A 22,839-nucleotide genomic window follows, 5' to 3' on the forward strand; every position below is an offset into this window, starting at 1 on the left:
CCGGTCTCCCGACTTAAATCCCATAGAGCACCTTGTGGGATGCGTTGGGGAAACATCCACATGCACCAGCGACCATCTAGCAGATTTCAACCGCGTTGGTAGAGGAATGGAGCGCCCTACCACAAAAACTGCTCACCAACGGTATCGCTGGTAAGGAAGCACGTTGCAGAGCACGGATTGCCGTCCATGGTAAGCGCACACCCTATTATGAACGACGTCCCGCCTTTTGTAATATTCAGGGAACCATCATGAATCGCAATGACTTGAGCCTAATTGTTGACTTAGAATAGACGTGTCATTTCTCTTCGTCTCATTGCATATTTCTTTGAGTCATCTTTTGTATTATACTGTAGCAGTTCTTTGTGTGTATGGTCCAAATTTCATACAGCTTTTTTACTTGACAATGACACATCATACGAAAGTTACTTTCGTTTTTAAGTTTTGCACACCGGTGCATATTTCAATCATGATTTGGATTTAGAACTGTCTGCTCTATGCAGTTTTGAGAGAAGGCATTTTGTCTCGTTTCAGAAGATTTCTTATCGCGCACGCCAGTTACCAACGGGCTAGAGTTGAATTTTAAAATTCGGCAACGTGTTTTATCCACCGCAACTCAAGGTCAGTTATGTATAAAACACTGCATTTGTGTACAGAAAATGTTTGAAGACGTATGTTAAGATTAAGCACAATTCGCTCAAGAAATAGTACTGTGTACCAGACAATAATGATCAGCAGATTCATAAGGGTCTTAAGTGATGTACTATTTGGGATATATCTAAACATTTGCTTGAAAGAATATCTGGTAACACATGCAGTGCTTACAGTTCCATATTTCCCAAAATAGAAGTTGCTGTACTGTCGCAGATTCTTGTGTTATTCGTCTCTGAAATGCCAATGTGAAGTTTTAGTAAAGCGATTAAATCACAGCGGAACGGAGCACTGTATACGAGATCTGCTCTAAAAATTCCGGAACATTCATAATTTTGCGCCAATGGTGTGTTGGAACCAAATGTGGTTGGCATCCCTGCACACGCCTGTGTTTAATGTGCAACTGCTGGAAATTCCATTGCTCTGTGTCTGTTACTTACGCTTCAGTGCTGTATTGAGTAGAAGGTGGTGTCGCACAGTTTGCGAATTTAGAGATGGCAGGGATAGAGGAGCAACTCGTCTGCATTAAATTTTGCGTGAAACTCAAGAAAACCTTTATAGGGATACACCAGATGATGCAGAAAGCCTACGGTGATGAGTGCTTCACCATATTCGGTGATACGGATGGTTCACACGGTTTAAAAATGGCTGCGCGGGAGTTAAATATGACCCCCTTGACCGACGACGCTCATGTCAGGAACGTCAACAAAATTGTGCGCGCCAATCGAAGACTGACTGTCCGAGAGACTGCAGAGGAATGTAACATTTCAGTGGATCATTTCATGAAATCCTGACACAGCACCTTGGTATGCATCGTGTTGCCGCCGAGTTCGTCCCACGGCTCATGAGTCAGGACCAGAGAGACTTTCGCCTCGCAATCTGTGAAGAGCTTTTGGATCCCGCAAATGAGAACGCGATGTTCCTTAAGAGAATCATAACTGATAATGAAACTTCGGCCTACGGTTATGATGTTGAGACTAAAGTTCAATCTTCGCAGTGTTTCGGGAAAGTTACTCCAAGACCAAAAAAATTTCGTCAGGTCAAGTCAAACGTCAAAGCAATGCCGATAGTTTTCTCTGACTTTTAAGAATTAGTTCATCATGAATTCGTGCCACAGGGACAAACTGTTAATCGATGGTACTATTGGGACGTGTTGCGAGTCCTGCGAGAAAATATGAAAAAGAAACGACCTGAAATGTGGTGAGACAATTCGTGGCTCTTGCATCGCGATAACGCACCCGCATATCCATCCCTGTTGGTTCGTGACAAGTGAGGGAAAAAAAAAAAAATGAAATCACTGTGCTGCCTCAGCCTCGCACGATCCAGCAAGAGGCGTACCAAGACTGTTTCCGGAAGTGGAAACGGCATTGGGGGCGGTATATCAATTACGGAGGAGGATATTTCGAAGGAGACCACGCACAATAAGTAAAAAAAAAAAAGGTAAGCGTAGAAGAACTTTGAGGACAAGGTTTCGAAATTTTTTTAACAGACCTCCTATACTTGAAAAGGGTAATTTATGGACATACTTTTCATTTACGCTGTATCTGTGCTGCAGTAGCCCAGTATTAAGAGCCACCATGTTCACATTGTCCAGATGTTTGCCTCGAGCTGTTCCATTCTGCTACATTTTTATTACTTCATCGAAACTCTCATCTGCACTTCGATGACGGATAAGAGCGAAACGTGAGGCATAACAGCGACTTCAGTTTTGATAAAGACAACTTAGTATGTATTAAACATACGGCTAGTCATTAAAGTTGCAAAATTGTGAAGGGAGCGTGTAACTGACGTCAAATGTGGCAGAAGTGTACCACAGGCTTGGATATACAAATAACTATCATTTCAGCACGACAAAGGGGTTCAAGGATCTACATTCTGTGTACAAGGAACGATTACTCAGCGGGTTTCTCATTCAGAAATTACATTAGAATGGTGGTTGTTGATGAGAAGATGGTGCTATGCCTCGTGTAAGAAGGAGGAACGCCTATCAGCATTAGTCGTTATTCGACAGCGGCAGAATCCTGGCCTTTCGAAACTGGGCTTTATCGTTCCGCAGTATTGTTGCTCCCGTTGTACAGGATCCCACGAGTATCATCCCAATATGGAATCTATGGGTTCAGGAGCGCCATACTGAACGCCTTGTATGTCCCACGCTACTACCACTCAAATAATGAGCGGTCATATTATTAGCTCGGCAGCCGGGAGCCAGGCCGGCTGGTGGAGGGGGGGGGGGGCGAAGGAGGGGAGGAGACGAACAATGCCACTACCTAGAGTGATTCCAAAAGGACGAATTAAACAAGACAATGAAAGTTTTGTATAAGTGAAGAAGAGTGGAAATACAAATCATTCATAAAGTCTAGTGTCTTTCTAGAAATTGTCTACGGTATCGTGACACAGGCAACAAAGAAGGCACTTGAAAGCCCCTACAAAAGCGAAAAACTTTATAATAATGACATGACGATAAATCTCAGCATATGTTGTCCTAAAAACTCCTGAAATACATGTAGGATTGTCGCAGAAAAAAACACTTCGTATTAAATAGAGAAAGAATAAGCAAAATATGCAGTTCCCATTACATGCCGTAGTCTTTTGAACCCGAACTTCGTGAGTAAGGCGTCTTTTACACGTGGAAAGATGTATGGCATCCTTTCCCTCACCACTCCCTCTCCTTTGTATGTGCCATTAACACCATTCACATGGCTCATTTTCGTGTCACGCTTCTCTAAATTATTTCGAAAATGTCAAATTATCGCCTTGAGCTGCTGGTAAAACACTTTATTTATACGCCCATTTTCAGTCGTGTGACCATCATCAAAGTAGTCACAGTATCATGTTAGGCGAAATATAAAACCCTCATCGTAAGATGATAAAAGCTTTAATCACTGAGTGTGGGACCCCACCTCTTGAAAATATATTCTCGAACTAATTTTATCTGCTTTGTCTGTATCTTCCTTCCAGTTTACCCTCATTGCCTTTTCTTCCCTCTGTGTTGAAGCCATAATCAATAGGTACTAACATTTAAGATGACGCGGGAAAAACCTTTCAAACCTCAGTTTCGTCGTATTTCACAGTGTTTGCGTTCCAGTAACTTTATGTAGCATGTAACTGTTATTTTTCACTGAAATAAACGAAAGTGCTTTCACAACTGCTTGTTTTGAGTTGTCGGAAATGACACCTTCTCGATATTCGGCCATAGCTGTTTTTCCTTTATGTACCGTACTACAGACAAACCAAATAGACACTATATAACACTACTGTCCGCTACTGCTATACCATAGCCTTAAAGCTGGAGGCAGTTCGTACAATGGAATTATTTTTATTCAAGCAGTTATGGTATAGAGCAACAGAGCAGTGTTACCCTTTGAGAGAAATTTTGTTATGTTGACCGTGTTGTATCTAACGGAGGTGGCTTATCGGAAGTGAAAGTCAAAATTACGTAAATGTTTAAACAGTAACAAACAATGTTTTACCTATTAACACTGTTCAAAGAATAAAGGAAACGGTCGCCAGCCTAATTAAGCAAGAGAATGAGTAACCTTCTTATTCAAGAACTGAAAATAAGTATGAGTAACTTTAATGGACAAACACAACACTTTGCCAAACGCGAGTGCAATGAATTCTGGCATCTGAATACAGTACGTTCACGTTAATGTTGGAGCTACCACATTAGAATAAACTATTTGCATAAATGTAACAGATAACAAAACACACTATTACCTTGAGGACTTAGTTAAACTGAATAGTCTCAATAATGGTACTATTAATATTCACTGCAGGATCGTAAATTGGGCATAGGCTCAATATTACTTTTCAAACATATTCATTTCTGACATGAAATATGGATATGGTTCACAGCAAAATTAGCTGTTGTGCATAGATTAAGTCTCTCAATACTAAACACCTTTCTGCTTAGAATGAAAATTAAATGGAGTTCACTAACAGATTACTTCTCACTGAATTTTGAATAAGAAAAAGTTACTGTTTTCATAGGTAGTGGTCTTTTTATTAATTGTTATTTATCATGAGCATAAAGGATAAACTGTGGATCCTGTTACGCTATTAATATGCACTTTCAATACACCATAGGAACCCAATATTGTACAGAATTTGACTTGAATAGGAAGAATAATTAAAACTTTCTGTAATTAAGTAACTTGGTGCATTTGTACTACTTTCAACGGAGGGGGGCCCTTAATCTTGACCACTGTAGCAGAGCAAACTAAACACACTTTCAATACTCTAGAGAAACAAGTACTTAACAAGCATGAACATATAACTCTCAACAGTTGCAGTTCTGAACTTTTACTTCAGTGAAACACAAATTTGAGATATTTGTAAGATCCTTTCAACAAACAATATTAAATTTAGCACACTCTATTGCCATATTAATTTTAATATGCTTTCAATAAGGGGCACTCGGTAATCACTTTAGTTCAAACGGAGAGGAACCTGAGAATTGTTATGATAAGGAAAAAATCAAGGTAGGTACACAAATTCATTTATAAATTACCTTATATTTGAGTACACTATAACGTCCTATGAGCTGATCCTTCACTGTACATTACTGTAGTGTTCCATTACAGCGACTGGCAAAGTGGTGGCGATTGCATGTTGGTAGGTAGATTTGCAGGTAGAATTGCTGGGCTCTGTCATTTCTTGGTGGCGATGATAGATACAAATTTCAGAACAGTTCCGGCTCTTTATCCATCCATCCGAGGCATTGGAAAGCGTCAGGAAAAGCCTCTCTCGGAACCAGCACAATACAAAACTTTTACACGAGTAGTTGATAGTTTGGTAGCTCGTCCCCGACTGACTGTTTGTTCCACTTTTCTATCCATGCCAAACACATTTTGCGCGCGCTACTAAGTTCCATTCCGGAGGGGAACCACACCATCTTTTACATATAAAATAACTAAGAATCCTAAGTGAAGATCTGCAGTTTACATAACAGCAACCAAACATATCAAATAAAACAGAACATTTGCACATATGGGTAGTTCTACACAAACTTATTTTAATAGAAATATTTAATTTTAAAGATAACCAAAGAGATTATATGACAAAGACAAAACATATAATTTGCTCATATTGTACATATTACAGAGATTACACTTCCTACACTCTAAAAGACATCAAAGTTTTTACAAAGAAAGGAATATACAATTTTGTGTCATCGATTCAATCAAACACATTTACAGAAGCTCGACGATGAAACGTTAAATAAAACAAAAGGCAAAATAAATCAGTAGAGCATTAGAGCTATGGTGTTACAACTATTAATACACTTTTTTGCAACGAATGAAACATTTATTTGTAAGCCACTCTCTGTCCTATAACCTTCCACTCTGTACAGCAGAAGCGACGAGATACCGTCGACAATGTAATATACAGCTGAGTTAGTTGCTACGCACGCCGCCTCTGCCCAGGGAACGAGAAGAAAACAAAAATGTTCAAATGTGTGTGAAATCTTATGGGACTTAATGCTAAGGTCATCAGTTCCTAAGCTTACACACTACTTAACCTAAATTATCCTAAGACAAACACACACACCCATGCCCGAGGGAGGACTAGAACCTCCGCCGGGACCAGCCGCACAGTCCATGACTGCAGCGCCTTAGTCCGAACGAGAAGAAGTGAACGGATTTTACACTCCTGGAAATTGAAATAAGAACACCGTGAATTCATTGTCCCAGGAAGGGGAAACTTTATTGACACATTCCTGGGGTCAGATACATCACATGATCACACTGACAGAACCACAGGCACATAGACACAGGCAACAGAGCATGCACAATGTCGGCACTAGTACAGTGTATATCCACCTTTCGCAGCAATGCAGGCTGCTATTCTCCCATGGAGACGATCGTAGAGATGCTGGATGTAGTCCTGTGGAACGGCTTGCCATGCCATTTCCACCTGGCGCCTCAGTTGGACCAGCGTTCGTGCTGGACGTGCAGACCGCGTGAGACGACGCTTCATCCAGTCCCAAACATGCTCAATGGGGGACAGATCCGGAGATCTTGCTGGCCAGGGTAGTTGACTTACACCTTCTAGAGCACGTTGGGTGGCACGGGATACATGCGGACGTGCATTTTCCTGTTGGAACAGCAAGTTCCCTTGCCGGTCTAGGAATGGTAGAACGATGGGTTCGATGACGGTTTGGATGTACCGTGCACTATTCAGTGTCCCCTCGACGATCACCAGTGGTGTACGGCCAGTGTAGGAGATCGCTCCCCACACCATGATGCCGGGTGTTGGCTCTGTGTGCCTCGGTCGTATGCAGTCCTGATTGTGGCGCTCACCTGCACGGCGCCAAACACGCATACGACCATCATTGGCACCAAGGCAGAAGCGACTCTCATCGCTGAAGACGACACGTCTCCATTCGTCCCTCCATTCACGCCTGTCGCGACACCACTGGAGGCGGGCTGCACGATGTTGGGGCGTGAGCGGAAGACGGCCTAACGGTGTGCGGGACCGTAGCCCAGCTTCATGGAGACGGTTGCGAATGGTCCTCGCCGATACCCCAGGAGCAACAGTGTCCCTAATTTGCTGGGAAGTGGCGGTGCGGTCCCCTACGGCACTGCGTAGGATCCTACGGTCTTGGCGTGCATCCGTGCGTCGCTGCGGTCCGGTCCCAGGTCGACGGGCACGTGCACCTTCCGCCGACCACTGGCGACAACATCGATGTACTGTGGAGACCTCACGCCCCACGTGTTGAGCAATTCGGCGGTACGTCCACCCGGCCTCCCGCATGCCCACTATACGCCCTCGCTCAAAGTCCGTCAACTGCACATACGGTTCACGTCCACGCTGTCGCGGCATGCTACCAGTGTTAAAGACTGCGATGGAGCTCCGTATGCCACGGCAAACTGGCTGACACTGACGGCGGCGGTGCACAAATGCTGCGCAGCTAGCGCCATTCGACGGCCAACACCGCGGTTCCTGGTGTGTCCGCTGTGCCGTGCGTGTGATCATTGCTTGTACAGCCCTCTCGCAGTGTCCGGAGCAAGTATGGTGGGTCTGACACACCGGTGTCAATGTGTTCTTTTTTCCATTTCCAGGAGTGTAGTTACAAACTCCGGGAGTGACATAGTAGTTTTGGTTGCGTAAATAATGTTGAAGTTATAACTCAAAATGCGAGTATTTTACTCTCTATACGTTGCACTTCTGTTTCACTGACTGGTGACCCACACCTGGCTATGGGTTTAAATACGTATACACCTCAAGAAGACGCATGAGTAAGCGTAATGCGTGAAAAAAACGTCATAGATGAATGACATTGTGTAAAAGGCTGACTTGGTCAGGAAATAAATTGGGGGAGGAGGACACTTGAAAATTCCTCACGGAGTGGCAAATCCCTGGAGCCGGGCCTTCTCAGCAGTGCAGCACTTTACATTCAGATAACGTACTAGACTTGTTTGCAGCACGCTTTTCAAGTGTACTTAGTGCTCTATTTCGCTGTGGCTTAATCACTTTACTGAAACGTCACATTTGTTCGTCAAAGACGAATAAGACAGGAATGTACTGCAACACAGAAACTTGCTACGACGCCTGAAGCACCATGGATTGTCGGCACGACGACCACTGTTGTGCCTCCGTTCAAGCGGCAACAGGGAGAGATGGCGACTTTCTAGACGAGTCCCGGTACTACATACAGCATCACGATGGACTTATCCGCGTTTGGAGGTTTCGAGGAAAATAAACGTTGCCAGATTACATTTGTAATTTTCATGCGGACGCAGCACCATGCGCGTGGTTTGCCTTGCCACTGGGTACGAACATGATCACCTGTGGTTCGCCTACCGGGAAACTTGGACAACGTGTGTTCGACTGTTGCTCTGACCAGCAGCTTCTCCAGATCTCTCACCTACTGAAGACATCTGGCCGCGGGTTGCTGAGACGCGCCACCACCGACCAGCCACTGTAGTTGGTGGGCTACTGCACAGTGTCGAAGCAGTATGGAATGGCGTACCCGTATCAGTCACCCAAGCTCAGTTCGAAATGGTGCAAATGGCTCTGACAAGGGAACCTCCCCATCGCATCCCCCTCAGATTTAGTTATAAATTGACACAGTGGATAGGTCTTGAAAAACTGAACACAGATCAATCGAGAAAACAGGAAGAAGTTGTGTGGAACTATGAAAAAATAAGCAAAATATACAAACTGAGTAGTCCATGTGTAAGATAGGCAACAAAAAAGGACAATGACAGTCTATGAGCGCCGTGGTCTCGTGGTTAGAGTGAGCAACTGCGGGACTAAAGGTCCTTGGTTCGACTCCTCCCTCGAGCGAAAATTTTACTTTCTTTATTTTCGCAAAGTTACGATCTGTCCGTTCATTCATTGACGTCTCTGTTCACTGTAATAAGTTTAGTGTCTGTGTTTTGCGACCGCACCGCAAAACCGTGCGATTAGTAGACGAAAGGACCTGCCTCTCCAATAGGAACCGAAAACATTTGATCGCAAGGTCATAAGGTCAACCGATTCCTCCACAGGAAAACACGTCTGATATATTCTATACGACACTGGTGACGGCATGTGCGTCACATGACAGGAATATGTTGTCGACCCACCTAACTTGCACACTTGGCAAATGGGTAAAAAGATTCTTCTACCTTGCCCGATTTAGGTTTTTTTGTGGATGTGATAATCACTCCAAAAAAAGTGATGAAAACATAAGAGTTTGTCACATAAACTGCATCAAATGAATGCAACAGTTTCAGAGTCGCACAGTTTTCCCTGTGCTCTGTCAAAACATATGTTTTTTTACGTTTTCAAATGTTTCCGTGCGTAGACCGTCAAATTCTCTATATGTCAAAGTAAATCTGAACATCTGGAATTTTGGAGAGAAGTTGATTATGTGTGAGTGCCTGAACTTTGATAATTATCTGAAAATAAAAAATTAAAATTTTCATCCGATAGAAGACTTGAACCAAGGACCTGTCGCTCCACAGCTGCTCACGCTAACCACGGCACCACGGCGCCCATATGCTAACTTTGTCCTTGATGGTTGCCTACCTTGCGCATGGACTACTCAGTTTGTATATTTTGCTTATTTTTCTCATAGTTCTACACAACTTCTTCCTGTTTTCTCGATTGATCCGTGTTCAGTTTTTAAAGGCCTATCCCTGTGCCAACTTATAACTAAATCTGAGGGGGGTGCGATGGGGATGTTCCCTTGTGAGCACTATGGGACTTAACTGCTGAGGTCATCAGTCCCCTAGAACTTAGAACTACTCAAACCTAACTAACCTAAGGACATCACACACATCCATGCCCGAGGCAGGATTCGAACCTGCGACAGTAGCAATCGCGCGGTTCCGGACTGAAACGCCTAGAACCGCTCGGCCACCGAGGCCGGCGCTCAGTTCGACTCGATGGCTAGGGTACGTCGAATCGAGTCCGCCAGCTGGATTAACGACGAGTGTCGATGTGGTGGCCAGCCTGGATGCGGTTTTTAGGTTGTTTTCCACGTCGCGCTAGTTTAATACCGCGCTGGTTTCCATGCTTCTCCTGAGTGACAAGTTACGCAAACATTTAGGGCACTTTCTCACCCTTGCGAGCAGGATTTTCTCTATACACAGACAGAACGGGCACACTGCTTCTGTTCTGCAAGTGAATAGGAGACAGATGACCATACTCAACAGCAGCCTAACCGGGTTACAGCCGTTGCTGCTGCCAGCAGTGTCAGCCCTGTCTGCTAACTTTCGCACCGTGCATACTCCCAAATTGCGTACCAGTTTGATCACGTATTCTTCCTATTATACTGTGTACGTACAATACTTGAAGTTTATTTACTTCCCGTTATTTCCCATCCATCTTGGTATTGCAGCTTTAGTGGCTAGCAATGTATATTGCTACACGAACATGTTTAGCTTTTACAAAATAAAAGCCGGCCGAGGTGGCCGAGCGGTTCTAGGCGCTGCAGTCTGGAACCGCGCGACCGCTACGGTCGCAGGTTCGAATCCTGCCTCGGGCATGGATGTGTGTGATGTCCTTAGGTTAGTTAGGTTTAAGTAGTTCTAAGCCCTAGGGGACTGATGACCTTAGAAGTTAAGTCCCATAGTGCTCAGAGTCATTTGAACCATTTGAACAAAATAAAACTTCATTTACGACTCTTGTGAAGTTTCCGGTCATAATTGTCTGTTACATGGTATTGTCTCTTACATGGTGTTGTCTGTTACATGGTATTGTCTTTTAGATTATAGTGTCTGTTACATGATATTGTCCCTCACATGGGTCTGCTTTTTCAGCGACTTGTGCTTCTGGAGTCTTTACTTTCGTAAGCCTTCAAGCATCGGGTGTTCACAGATGAGGAGTTTTATAGATAAATGACCAACACGGATTCAGAAAATTTCGTTCTTGTTAAAAACAACTAGATTTTTATTCTCACGAAGTAATGAGTGCTATCGACAGGGGATGTCAAGTTGATTTCATGTTTTATATTTCCAGGAAGCTTTTGACACCACACCTCACAAGCGACTTCTACTCAAATTACGTGCCTATGGAATATCATCTCAGTTGTGCGGCTGGATTCGTGATTTCCTTTCGGCAAGGTCACATTTCGTGGTAATTGACGGAAAGTCATCGAGTAAATCAGAAGTGATATCTGACGTTCCCCAAGGAAGTCTTATAGGGCCTCTGCTGTTCCTGACGTATGTAAACGATTTAGGAGGCAATCAGAGAAGCTCAGATTGTTTGCAGATGGTGCTATCATTTACCGTCTTGTAAAAACATCAGATGACCAAAACCAATTGTAAAATGATTTAGACAAAATATCTGTGTGGTGCGAAGAGTGACAATTCACTCTAAATTATGAAACGCGTGAAGGGATTCGCATGAGTATTAAAATGAAGCCGCTAAATTTCGGTTATACGTTAAATCACGCAAATCTAAAGGCTATGAATTCAACTAAATACTTATGGATTACAGTTACGAATAGCTTATCTTGGAAAAATCACAGAGAAAATGTTGTTGGGAAAGTGAACCAAAGAGTGCGAATTTATTGGCAGAACACTCAGAAAATGCAACAGGTATATTAAGGAGACTGGCTACACCAGCTCGTCCGTCCTCTTCTGGAATACTGCTGTGCGGTGTGGGATCCGCATCAAGTAATTAAGACTGACGCACGACATCGAAAAAGTTCAATGAAGGGCAACTCTTTTCGTACTATCGCGAATTTGGCGAGAGGGTGTCTAGGATATGATACGCGAATTGAGGTGGCAGTTATTAAAAGAGGTGTTTTTGAACTTTTTCCAGTTCATGGCGGGATGATACAGCAAACAGTGATAAATTTTCCGAAGATACCGACAGTCTCTGCTGCAAAACAGGCTTTATTATTTTATGTTTTGCCAATAACGCGTTTCGCCTTGTTTAAGGCATCTTCAGATTGGCTGGCACAACAGGTGTTAAACGCAGAAGCTACCGTCGATGCGTTTCTGTAGGCCTGATCCCGTTTTTGGCATCTCTTGGACTGTGCTACATTCAGAGTGCAATGGCACTGCGCGAAGTCTCTTAAAACTCGACACAGAAGTGATTTCAGGCGTTCCCCAAGGTAGTTTATAGGCCCTTTGCTGTTCCTTGTCTATATAAACGATTTGGGAGACAATCTGAGCAACCGTCTTCGGTTGTTTGCAGATGACGCTGTAGTTTATCGACTAATAAAGTCATCAGAAGATCAAAACAAACTGCAAAAGATTTAGAAAAAAAATATCTTAATAGTGCGAAAAATGGCAGTTGACACTAAATAACGAAAAGTGTGAGGTCATCCACATGAATACTAAAAGGAACTCGTTAAACTTCGGTTACACGATAAATCAGTCTAATCTAAAAGCCATAAATTCAACTAAATATCTAAGTATTACAGTTACGAACAACTTAAATTGGAAAGAACACATAGTAAATGTTGTGGGGAAGGCTAACCAAAGGCTGCGTTTTATTGGCAGGACACTTAGAAAATGTAACAAACTTACTAAGGAGACTGCCTACACTACTCTTGTCCGTCCTCTTTTAGAATACTGCTGCGCGGTGTGGGATCCTTACCAGACAGGACTGACGGAGTACATCGAAAAAGTTCAAAGAAAGGCAGTACGTTTTGCATTGTCGCGAAATATGGGAGAGAGTGTCACATTAATGATACAGGATTTGGGATGGAAATCATTAAAATAAAGGCGTTTTTCCTTGCGACTGAATCTTCTCACGAAATTCGAATCATCAATTTCCTCCTCCGAATGTGAAAATATTTTGTTGACACAGACCTACATAGGGAGGAACGATCACCACGATAAAATAAGGGGAATCAGAGCTCGTACGGAAAGATATAGGTGTTCATTCTTTTCGCGCGCTATACGAGATTGGAATAATAGAGAATTGTGAAGGTGGTTCGATGAACCCTCTGCCAGGCACTTAAATGTGATTTGCAGAGTATCCATGTAGATGTAGATGTAGATGTAGACAAGGGCAACTACCCATTGAGTCTTTTATGTACCGTGTGATCAAAAAGTAAGTATAAATTTGAAAACTGAATAAATGACGGAAGAATGTAGATAGAGAGGTACAAATTGAAACACATGGTTGGAATGACATGGGGTTTTATTAGAACCAAAAAACTACAAAAGTTCAAAAATGTCCTACAGATGGCGCTTCATCTGATCAGAATAGCAATAATTAGCATAACAAAGTAAGATAAAGCAAAGATGATATTCTTTACAGGAAATGCTCAATATGTCCACCATCATCCTCAACAATAGCTGTAATCGAGGAATAATGTTGTGAACAGCACTGTAAAACATGTCCGGAGCTATGGTGAGGCACTGGCGTCGGATGTTGTCTTTCAGCATCCCTAGAGAAGTCGGTCGATCACGATACACTTGCGACTTCAGGTAACCCCAAAGCCAATAATCGCACGGACTGAGGTCTGGGGACCTGGGAGACCAAGCATGACGAAAGTGGGCCGGCCGAAGTGGCCGTGCGGTTAAAGGCGCTGCAGTCTGGAACCGCAAGACCGCTACGGTCGCAGGTTCGAATCCTGCCTCGGGCATGGATGTTTGTGATGTCCTTAGGTTAGTTAGGTTTAACTAGTTCTAAGTTCTAGGGGACTAATGACCTCAGCAGTTGAGTCCCATAGTGCTCAGAGCCATTTGAACCATGACGAAAGTGGTGGCTGAGCACACGATCATCACCAAACGACGCGCATCTGTCGGACATTTTGTGAACTTTATTATTTTTTTTTTTTTGTTCTAATAAAACCCCATGTCATTCCAAGCATGTGTGTCAATTTTTTCCTCTCTATCTACATTATTCCGTGGTTTATTAAGTTTTCAAATTTATACTGACTTTTTGATCACCAGGTATTTTAAACGTGACTTCCGGTGTACTCAACACTTTTATATCAGGGCAATGTTCTTAAAACATTAGCAATGTTTTTTGGCTGTTAAGACATTTGCATGGAGTGCAGCCTATGTGTTTAACACCTGTTGTGCCAGCCAATCTGAAGATGCCTTGAACAAGGTGAAACGCGTTACTGGCAAAATATAAAATAACAATGAAGCGTGTTTCGCAGCCAAGACTGTTGCTCCTAAAGGCGTTTTTCGTTGCGGCCAGATTTGTTCACGATATTTCCGTCTCCAGTGTCCTCCTTCGAATGTGGAAGTGTTTTGTTGGCTCCCACCCACATAGGAAGAAATGATCATCGAACAAAATAAGTGAAATCAGAATTCACACTGGAAGATTTAAGTGTTCGTGTTTCCTGCGCACTGCTCGAGAGCGGAATGGCAGAGAATTAGTTTCAAGTGGTTCAATGTAGCCTCTGACAGGCACTTGATTGCAGAGTAATCATGTGGATGTTAATGTAGACTAGTGGCACATCGGACACGTCTGCGTATCCTTATGTTATTTTTGCCGTTCTAGCTTGGGTACTTTTCTTGTGAATAATACTGAATCTCTAATGAGCACGATGTTGTCGGGATGTTTACCTCTAACTTTCCCTTTACAAAGTCTAGAGTCTATCAGTCTCGTACCCTGACCGGAAGAGGAATATTCGTATTAAGCTGCTCGTTCATCCGCTTCTTGAGTCAGCACCAACTCCATCCGGTCAAGCTAGAAGCTCTACTCGACAACGTGTTTAGACCGTGACTAGTTTCCTGTCGGCGTTTATCGGATGGTGTAATTTGGAGCTGTTCAAGGTGCGGGGGTTGGGAGGGGAGGGAGCGGGGAGGGGGGAGGGGGGGCACTATCGCGGCGGCTCCGGCTGTCGTGCCGGCAGTGAGCTGCGTGCAGCGTGCAGTGAGCAGTGCGCCGGAGACCATGGCGGCGGTCCTCTCCAGGGACTCTCCCGACATCGAGGTAGGTCGCCAGTCGCCAGCGCAGATAAGCCACCGCTGCCCAGTTGCCGCTCTCAAGGTCGACTGTAATCGCTAGGGATATCTTTTAGGTCGCGAATCGCTACTAAAGTAGATCACCTGCTGCTGGTCGCCCTGGTGCTAAGTACAACGGCAACTGTCGTGGTTAATATAACAACTATCTGGGGTATTCCACACCTATATTCCCCTCACATCCTTCGACCAATCGATCGTAGCTTACGGCCACAAATCGGCACAGTTTTAGAAAGCATCGCTCGTGTGAAACTCAGCTTGCCCCTTTTGTCACGGGATATACTGCGAACTATGGGTGAAGGGCAACAGACAGATTCCATATTGCAAGATTTCCCAAAAGTATTTGACACGGTACCACTGCAGGCTGTTGACGAAGGTACGAGCACGCGGAATAGGTTCCTTGACATGTGAGTGGCTCGAAGACTTCATCAGTAATAGAACCCAGTTTGATGTCCTCGATGGCGAGTGTTCAGAGAAAACGACATCGTCAGGAGTGCCACAGGAAAGTGTGATAGGACTGCTATTATTTTCTATACAGGGAAATGATATCGCCGACAAGATGAGTAGCAATCTATAGTTGTTTGCTGATGACGCTGCGGTGTACGGGAAGGTGTGACTGTAGGATGACACAAGATAACTTAGGCAAAATTTCTAGTTGGTGTGATGAATGGTAGCTGGCTCTAAATGAAGAAAAATGTAAGTTAATGCGGATGAGTGGGAAAAACAAATCCGTAATGTCCGGATTCGGCAATAGTAATGTCTTGCTTGAGACAGTCACTTCGTTTAAATATCTGGGCCCAACGCTGGGAAGCGATATGAAATGGAACGAGCGTGCGAGGATTGTGGTAGGGACTTTGTGGTGGGGACTTTGATTTATGGGGACAATTTTAAGGAAGTGTGGTTCATCTATAAACAAGATCGCATATAGGACGGTATTGCGACGAGTTCTTCAACACTGTTCGAGTGTTTGGGATCCCCAGCAGGTGTGATTAAAGAAAGATAGCGAAGCAGTTCACAGACAGGTTGCTAGATTTGTTGCCGGTAGGTTCGAACATCATGGAAGTCCTACGAAGATGCTTCGGAAACTCAAATGGAAATCACTTCAAGGATGGCGGCGCTATTTTTGAAGAACACTATTGAGAAAATTTAGAGAACCGATATTTGAGGCTGACTGCAGAACGATCCTACTGCCACCAACATGCGTATCGCATAAGGACCACGAAGATAAAATATGAAGAGTTAGGTCTCATACGGAGGCATATAGACAGTGGTTTTTTCCTCACTCTACCTGCGAGTGGATCTGGAGAGATGTAGATGCAGATGTAGATATTAATGAGCGATGCTCGAACAGTTATTTCCTATACACTGGCCATCTCGAAACGGTAATGTGAACTTCAAATTCGTTATTTATGAGCTGACATCTATATTAGCGGCCGAGCATTGATATGTAAGCGTAATAATTTTGCCATGACGGATGATAAAGCGTCTGCGACTGTACTACGGAATTTGGTTCGTTATGATGTTACCAGGAACCTAGTACTACATAATTTCATGTTACCTATCCCTTTCGTTTAAAAAAACATAGTACGTTTCAAGACTGAGCTCAGCTACAGATAACTATCCAGAGTAGGTTACCAAATAATTGAAAAAAAATCTGATAAACTGTAATATCTTAAATTTAAAATATTCTGAAATATTCTTCTCTCTGTTTCGGCAATAAAACGTGCTACCATCTCGAGGTGACAGACTAACACAGAGCTGACAGCCTAGCCTGGTAGAAACGTTGGAAAAGCATTTGAATTAGTTAAAAGTTAATTTGCGAAGTATTTAAGATCCATCGTGGCTTGCATAGAGCTAATGGTGCTGCGTTACGGCTGTAGGAAATGTCTCCAAGTCCGTAAAATAGAATTCTATTAACTACAGAAGTCTTGTGACTGTACGTGGTTATGTTTCGGCACGGTTCGCATCAAATCTGTGATTTTGTTAGACTCAGCACTCGTAACGGTTATACACATCTAATTGACTGACGACGTATTCTAAACTGCTGCCTGAAGCTGAACGTAGATTAAAAAGAAGCTGAGAAATTTTGCAAAGAAAAGGTACGTAGCATAAAACTGCTTTATAAACTGACTAGTACCAATGTACATAACGATCCTGAATGTTTATGTCCTGATGTAGAATTCACGTCATTGCCTGCTGCCTCTAAAGCCAAGGTGATATTCTTATGTATTTTACGCATGAAAAGGACGTATGATTAACAGATGCATATCAGCTCTTGACATGGACGATACAACATTACTGAATCGGAAAAGAAAAAAGTTTAAGGGTAGAGTTTGTAGCAGTTTGTATATTACAATGCAACCTATTTAAAGTTTCGTAGAATTCTTGCTGACTGTATACGCCAGATTCTATAATGTATTTTCCCTGAATAACTAAGCGTTTCAATATTTTATTAAAAATTTATTGTAGCTATCAATACAGAAGACCGGAACCTACGAATATTCTTAACCTCCTTACTTGTCACTAGTGCGGGTATTCTGTAGATAAAAATCGAAATAACAACAGCTTGCGCAGAGACATTCGATAAACACACACACTGAACACTGAGTTGTGGAGGACAGTTGTCGATGCAGTAGCGCAGGCTCCTTAGTGGAAGATCCCAGGTTCAGTCTACGAAGGCTATGGGTGATTCCAGTTAATTGTTGTTTCCAGCTTGAGTTCCAAGCGTTTCAGCGGGAACTGCGGGCTTACCACTCCGTATGTGAGTCTTCTGGGTGGGCACAAGCCCTAAAAGAACGATGTATCATTTATCACTGATGTGTGCCATGCTGCTGACGTAGTACTCAGAGTATAATATCTAAAGAGCGCAATGAGTATAAATTCCTGCTTCCCATGCGTCGAAGCGACAACAGAAATATACAGGCTGTTTCTTTTTAATCTTTTCGGAAGAATATCTTGAGAAATATATTTCTTACATCAAAAATGTTTTCAGATAAAATTGTTGCAGACAAAGGGAGCCGCAAAATAACAGTATTAGATTCGTCCTAAGTTACACTACAAAGAGTGAAAATGCAGTCAACTTCATTTTTTAAATGGGAGCCCGCATTTTTATTGCGCATTACGATTCTATTCCACAAGCCTAAAGACTTTGTCAGAAACTTGTTCTCATAATCGCACTAGAGGGCGCTCTAATCAATGCTAATATACTGCAATTTTTAATCTGAACTACGAAGTTTGATTGTATGTGATGATTCTACAGAAAATATGTGCCCATAAAAAACAATCACGGAACTGTACTTTAAAAATGTAAACTGTCGTCCTTACTTTGCAAGATGTGCACCATGAGAATCTTGCTTGAGCGGCCATCATGTGGCCTTGATAAAACTCAGTTGATTTTGACTATGTACCCTTCTTTGCAGCTAATACCTACCACACCCATTCTAAATGAAAGCTCTAAACCACCCTTGCCTTACCTTCCCACTCATCTCCTGCCACCTATCACTTCCTTCCTACACAGACATCCAGCATCCTTTTCCACTTAAAATCGTCATCAACACATCTCCCATCCAAATCCCTGCTTACATTCCCAGGAGCTCCCATTATATCAACCTCATAATGAAGAAATTGTACGTCATATCACCATCATTGTGTCATAAACATCACTTATTTCACTTCATTAATCTTTTTAAAAAAATGATTAGACTGTAAATTACACTGATCAGCCAGAACATTATGACCAGCTACCTAACAGCCGGTATGTCCACCTTTGGCACGGATAACAGCGGTGAGGCGTCGTGGCATGGAAGCAATGAGTTCTTGGTTGGTCGCTGGAGGGAGTTGGCACCACATCTGCACACACAACTCACCTAATTCCCGTAAATTCCGGGAAGGGGGGAGATGAGGTCTGAGGTCACGTTCAATTACATCTCAAATGTATTCGATCGGGTTCAGATCTGGTGAGCTGGGGAGTCAGCACGTCAATTGGAAGTCGCCGCTGTGTTCTTTGAACGGCTCCATCACGTTCCTGCTCTTGTCACATGACGCACTGTCATGCTGAAAAATGCCACTGCCGTCGGGAAACATGATCGTCATGAATGGGTGTACGCGGTCTAAAACCAGTGCACGATACTCCTTGACCGTTATGGTGCCTTGCACTTGCTCCACTGGACCCATGGACGCCCACGTGCATCTTTCCCAGAGCATGATGGAGCCGCCGCCAGCTTGTCTCCGTCTCACTGTACATCTACATCTACATCCATACTCCGCAAGCCACCTGATGGTGTGTGGCGGCGGGTACATTGAGTACCTCTATCGGCTGTCCCTTCAATTCCAGTCTCGTATTGATCGTGGAAAGAAGGATTGTCGATATGCCTCTTTGTGGGCTCTAATTTCTCTGATTTTATCCTCATGGTCTCTTCGCGAGATATACCTAGGAGGGAGCAATATACTGCTTGACTCCTCGGTGAAGGTATGTTCTCGAAACTTCAACAAAAGCCCGTACCGAGCTACTGAGCCTCTCTCCTGCAGAGTCTTCCACTGTAGTTTATCTATCATGTCCGTAACGCTTTCGCGATTACTAAATGATCCTGTAACGAAGCGCGCTGCTCTCCGTTGGATCTTCTCTATCTCTTCTGTCAACCCTATCTGGTACGGATCCCACACTGCTGAGCAGTATCCAAGCAGTGGGCGAACAAGCGTACTGTAACCTACTTCCTTTGTTTTCGGATTGCATTTCCTTAGGATTCTTCCAATGAATCTCAGTCTGGCATCTGCTTTACCGACGATTAGCTTAATATGATCATTCCATTTTAAACCACTCCTAATGCGTACTCCCAGATCATTTATGGAATTAACTGCTTCCAGTTTCTGACCTGCTATATTGTGGCTAAATGATATGGGATCTTTTTTCTACGTATTCGCAGCACATTACACTTGTCTACATTGAGATTCAATTGCCAGGTGTCAAGGAGCTGTTGCCTGGGAAGACGAAGTATTCGCGCCCTCCCATCGGCATGATGAAGAAGGATAGGGATTCATCAGATCATGCAACGCTCTGCCACTGCGAGAACGCCTAGTGCCAATGGTCATGTGCCCTTTCCGTCGTTGTTGCCGGTGTCGCGGTATTAACATTGACACATGCATGGATCGTCGGCTGCGGAAGCCCGTTGTTAGGAATGTTCGGTGCGCTGTGTGTTCAGACAAAACTGTACTCTCCCGAGAATTAAAATCTGATGTTAGTTTCGCCACAATTAGTCGCCTGTCCTGTTTCACCAGTCTGCCCAGCCTACGACGTCCGACATCTGTAACGAGGGGTGACCGCCCAACCCCACGATGTCGTGGCGTGGTTTCACCTCGGTTTCGTCAGGTGTTGAAGACACTCGCTACAGCACTCCTCCAACACCCGCCAAGTGGTGCAGTTTCTGAAATGCTCGTGCCGAGCCTCTGGGTCATCACAATCTGCCCTCGGTCAAATTCAGACAGATCGCGTCCCTCCCCACTCCACACACGGACAGAACGCTCACTGTTACTATACATACATCGTGCGTGTGTCTAGCAGTCATTCCTCGCCAGAAGGCGCTGCTATTTATTGCCTGGACGAGTTTCTAGCGATGGTAGGTCAGTGGTCATAATGTTGTGGCTGAGCAGTGTATATCATCCAGTGGCTGAAGAGAGGCAATTTGGTCGCTTCCAGTCCTATCCTAGTGTGTGGAATGTCAATAACACTTAACTAAAAATATATAAATATGTGAGGTTTCGTCTGCACACTGTTTCAAAGACGTTCAAAATTACAACGCTTTTCTGACAACGTAGTACAATCTTTTATTGTTTGTAACATTGTAGGTTTTATAGGAGCACATATTCTTCTTAATCTTCTTCTGTAGTGGTCAATCCACGGATTGGTTTGCAACAGCTACAATGGCAGCTTGTCTCCATTCTGTGCGTCTTTCAGCTTTTCTCTTCATTTCTTTATAGGTGTTACATCCCACACCTTTCACGATTTGATCCATGTACCTCAGTCGTGGTCTTCCTCTTGGTCTTTTTCCCTCGACATATCCCTCTATGATTGTGTTCAGGAGTCCTTTATGTCTTAATAGATGGCCTGTAAATTGCACTCTTCTTTTAACGATGAAACTCCAGAAGCTTCTCTTCTCACCTGCTCTTTCCAGAACCACTTCGTTTGTGACCTTGTCGATCCATTTTATTTTGAGCATGCGTCTATAGCACCACATTTCAAAAGAATTTAGCTTCTGCTGTTCCTCTGTCCCGAGAGTCCATGTTTCACACCCATAGCATGCCACACTCCACACATATGATTTCAAAAATCTTTTCCTGGTTTTAAGGCTGATGCTCTTAGATGTTAATATGTTTTTCTTCTTGTTAAAAGCAGCCTTTGCTTGAGCTACTTCTCACTTCTGCCTTGCTCCTTCCATCCCTGGTAATATTACTGCCCAGATAAGTAAATTTATCAACTTGTTCAAGCAGTTCATTGCCTACATGAACTTGGACTTACACTTGATCTTCTTTGTCGCATGCCATTACTTTTGTTTTTGCTTTATTAATTCTCATATTATATTCTTCACCCATAACTTTATCCATTCTATTCAGTAGGACTACAAGATCTTCTTCACTTTCAGCCAGGACAGCTATATCATCGGCATATCTTATCATATCTATTCGTTGGCCATGAATTACTACACCCGTCTGTGAATTTTCCCTTACTTTTTTCAGCGCCTCTTCAATGTATACGTTAAAGATAACAGGGGATAGTGCGCAACCTTGCCGGACACCTTTCCGTATCTGCACCTCTTCTTGTTTTGTCCGTCCACGGATAACTGTTGTCTCGTTTTTGTACAGGTTCCATATCATTTTTCTATCTTTATGGTCTATTCCTACTTTTTTGAGTACCTCAAACATCTTATCCCATTTAACATTATCAAAGACTTTCTCTGCATCTACGAAAGCTATGTATGTTTTCAGGTTCTTATCTAGTCGTTTCTCTATTATTAGTTTTAGAGCAAATATTGCTTCTCTGGTTCCTCTATCTTTCCGGAATCCAAACTGGTCTTCGGAGAGTGTAGCTTCGACTTTTTGTTCTATGCGTTTTAAGATAATTGAGGTTAATATTTTAGATGCGTGAGTAACTAGGCTGAGTGTCCTATAATTTTCACATCTTGTAGCATTTGCCTTCTATGGAATGGGGACCATTCTTCGTAATAAGATTGTATTATTTAGCTGCGTGTTGTAGTGTGCAGACGAACGCTCACGCAGTCAAAAACTTCAAGGTCACATGATATTCAAAGATCGCTTGTGCTGCATAAAACTGATGCCAACAGTCCGCAGTTGAAACACGTGCAGATCCCTAAAAGTTTGTATTTAAGGATTTATTTTTATGTAAATAACAGCATGTAGTAACTACTATGGCATGAAGATGTTCAAACTTGAACGAAACCGTTTACTAGTGCAAGCTAGTAGGACGTTAGACTGTAATTCAACTGTCGCGGGCTTCTCGACTTGTGAATATGTCGAGTCTTGAAATTACAATGAAATGAATACCCCTAGCTGCACACAGGCGTTGATATAAGTCAACGGGGACAGTTGAAAATGTGTGCCCCGACCGGGACTCGAACCCGGGATCTCCTGTTTACATCGCAGACGCTCTATTGCGCGTTCTGTATTAATGTTGGACCATGCGTCTTTAGGCAGTTTGTAGTTTTAGTGTGTTCCGAAGAAGGCGTGTTCATCCGCGCCGAAACCTAGGTCACTATCCGGTTTCAGTTTGCAATCGAGGCGGATTTTTTATAATCATTAAATTATTCAC

General features: G+C 43.3%; 1 protein-coding gene across 1 annotated transcript in view; it reads left to right on the forward strand.

Moving 5' to 3' along the window:
- The first annotated feature begins 14,920 nt into the window (after positions 1-14,920).
- The window catches only part of LOC126471525 (dihydropyrimidine dehydrogenase [NADP(+)]), a 272,626-nt gene continuing 264,707 nt past the window's right edge, over positions 14,921-22,839 (forward strand). The window contains exon 1 of the mRNA XM_050099748.1: positions 14,921-14,991. Coding sequence (XP_049955705.1) covers positions 14,953-14,991 — 39 coding nt within the window. The 5' untranslated portion in view covers positions 14,921-14,952. The remainder of the gene's footprint in view (positions 14,992-22,839) is intronic.

This window comes from Schistocerca serialis, chromosome 3 (assembly GCF_023864345.2).
Source record: "Schistocerca serialis cubense isolate TAMUIC-IGC-003099 chromosome 3, iqSchSeri2.2, whole genome shotgun sequence".
Taxonomy (NCBI): domain Eukaryota; kingdom Metazoa; phylum Arthropoda; class Insecta; order Orthoptera; family Acrididae; genus Schistocerca; species Schistocerca serialis.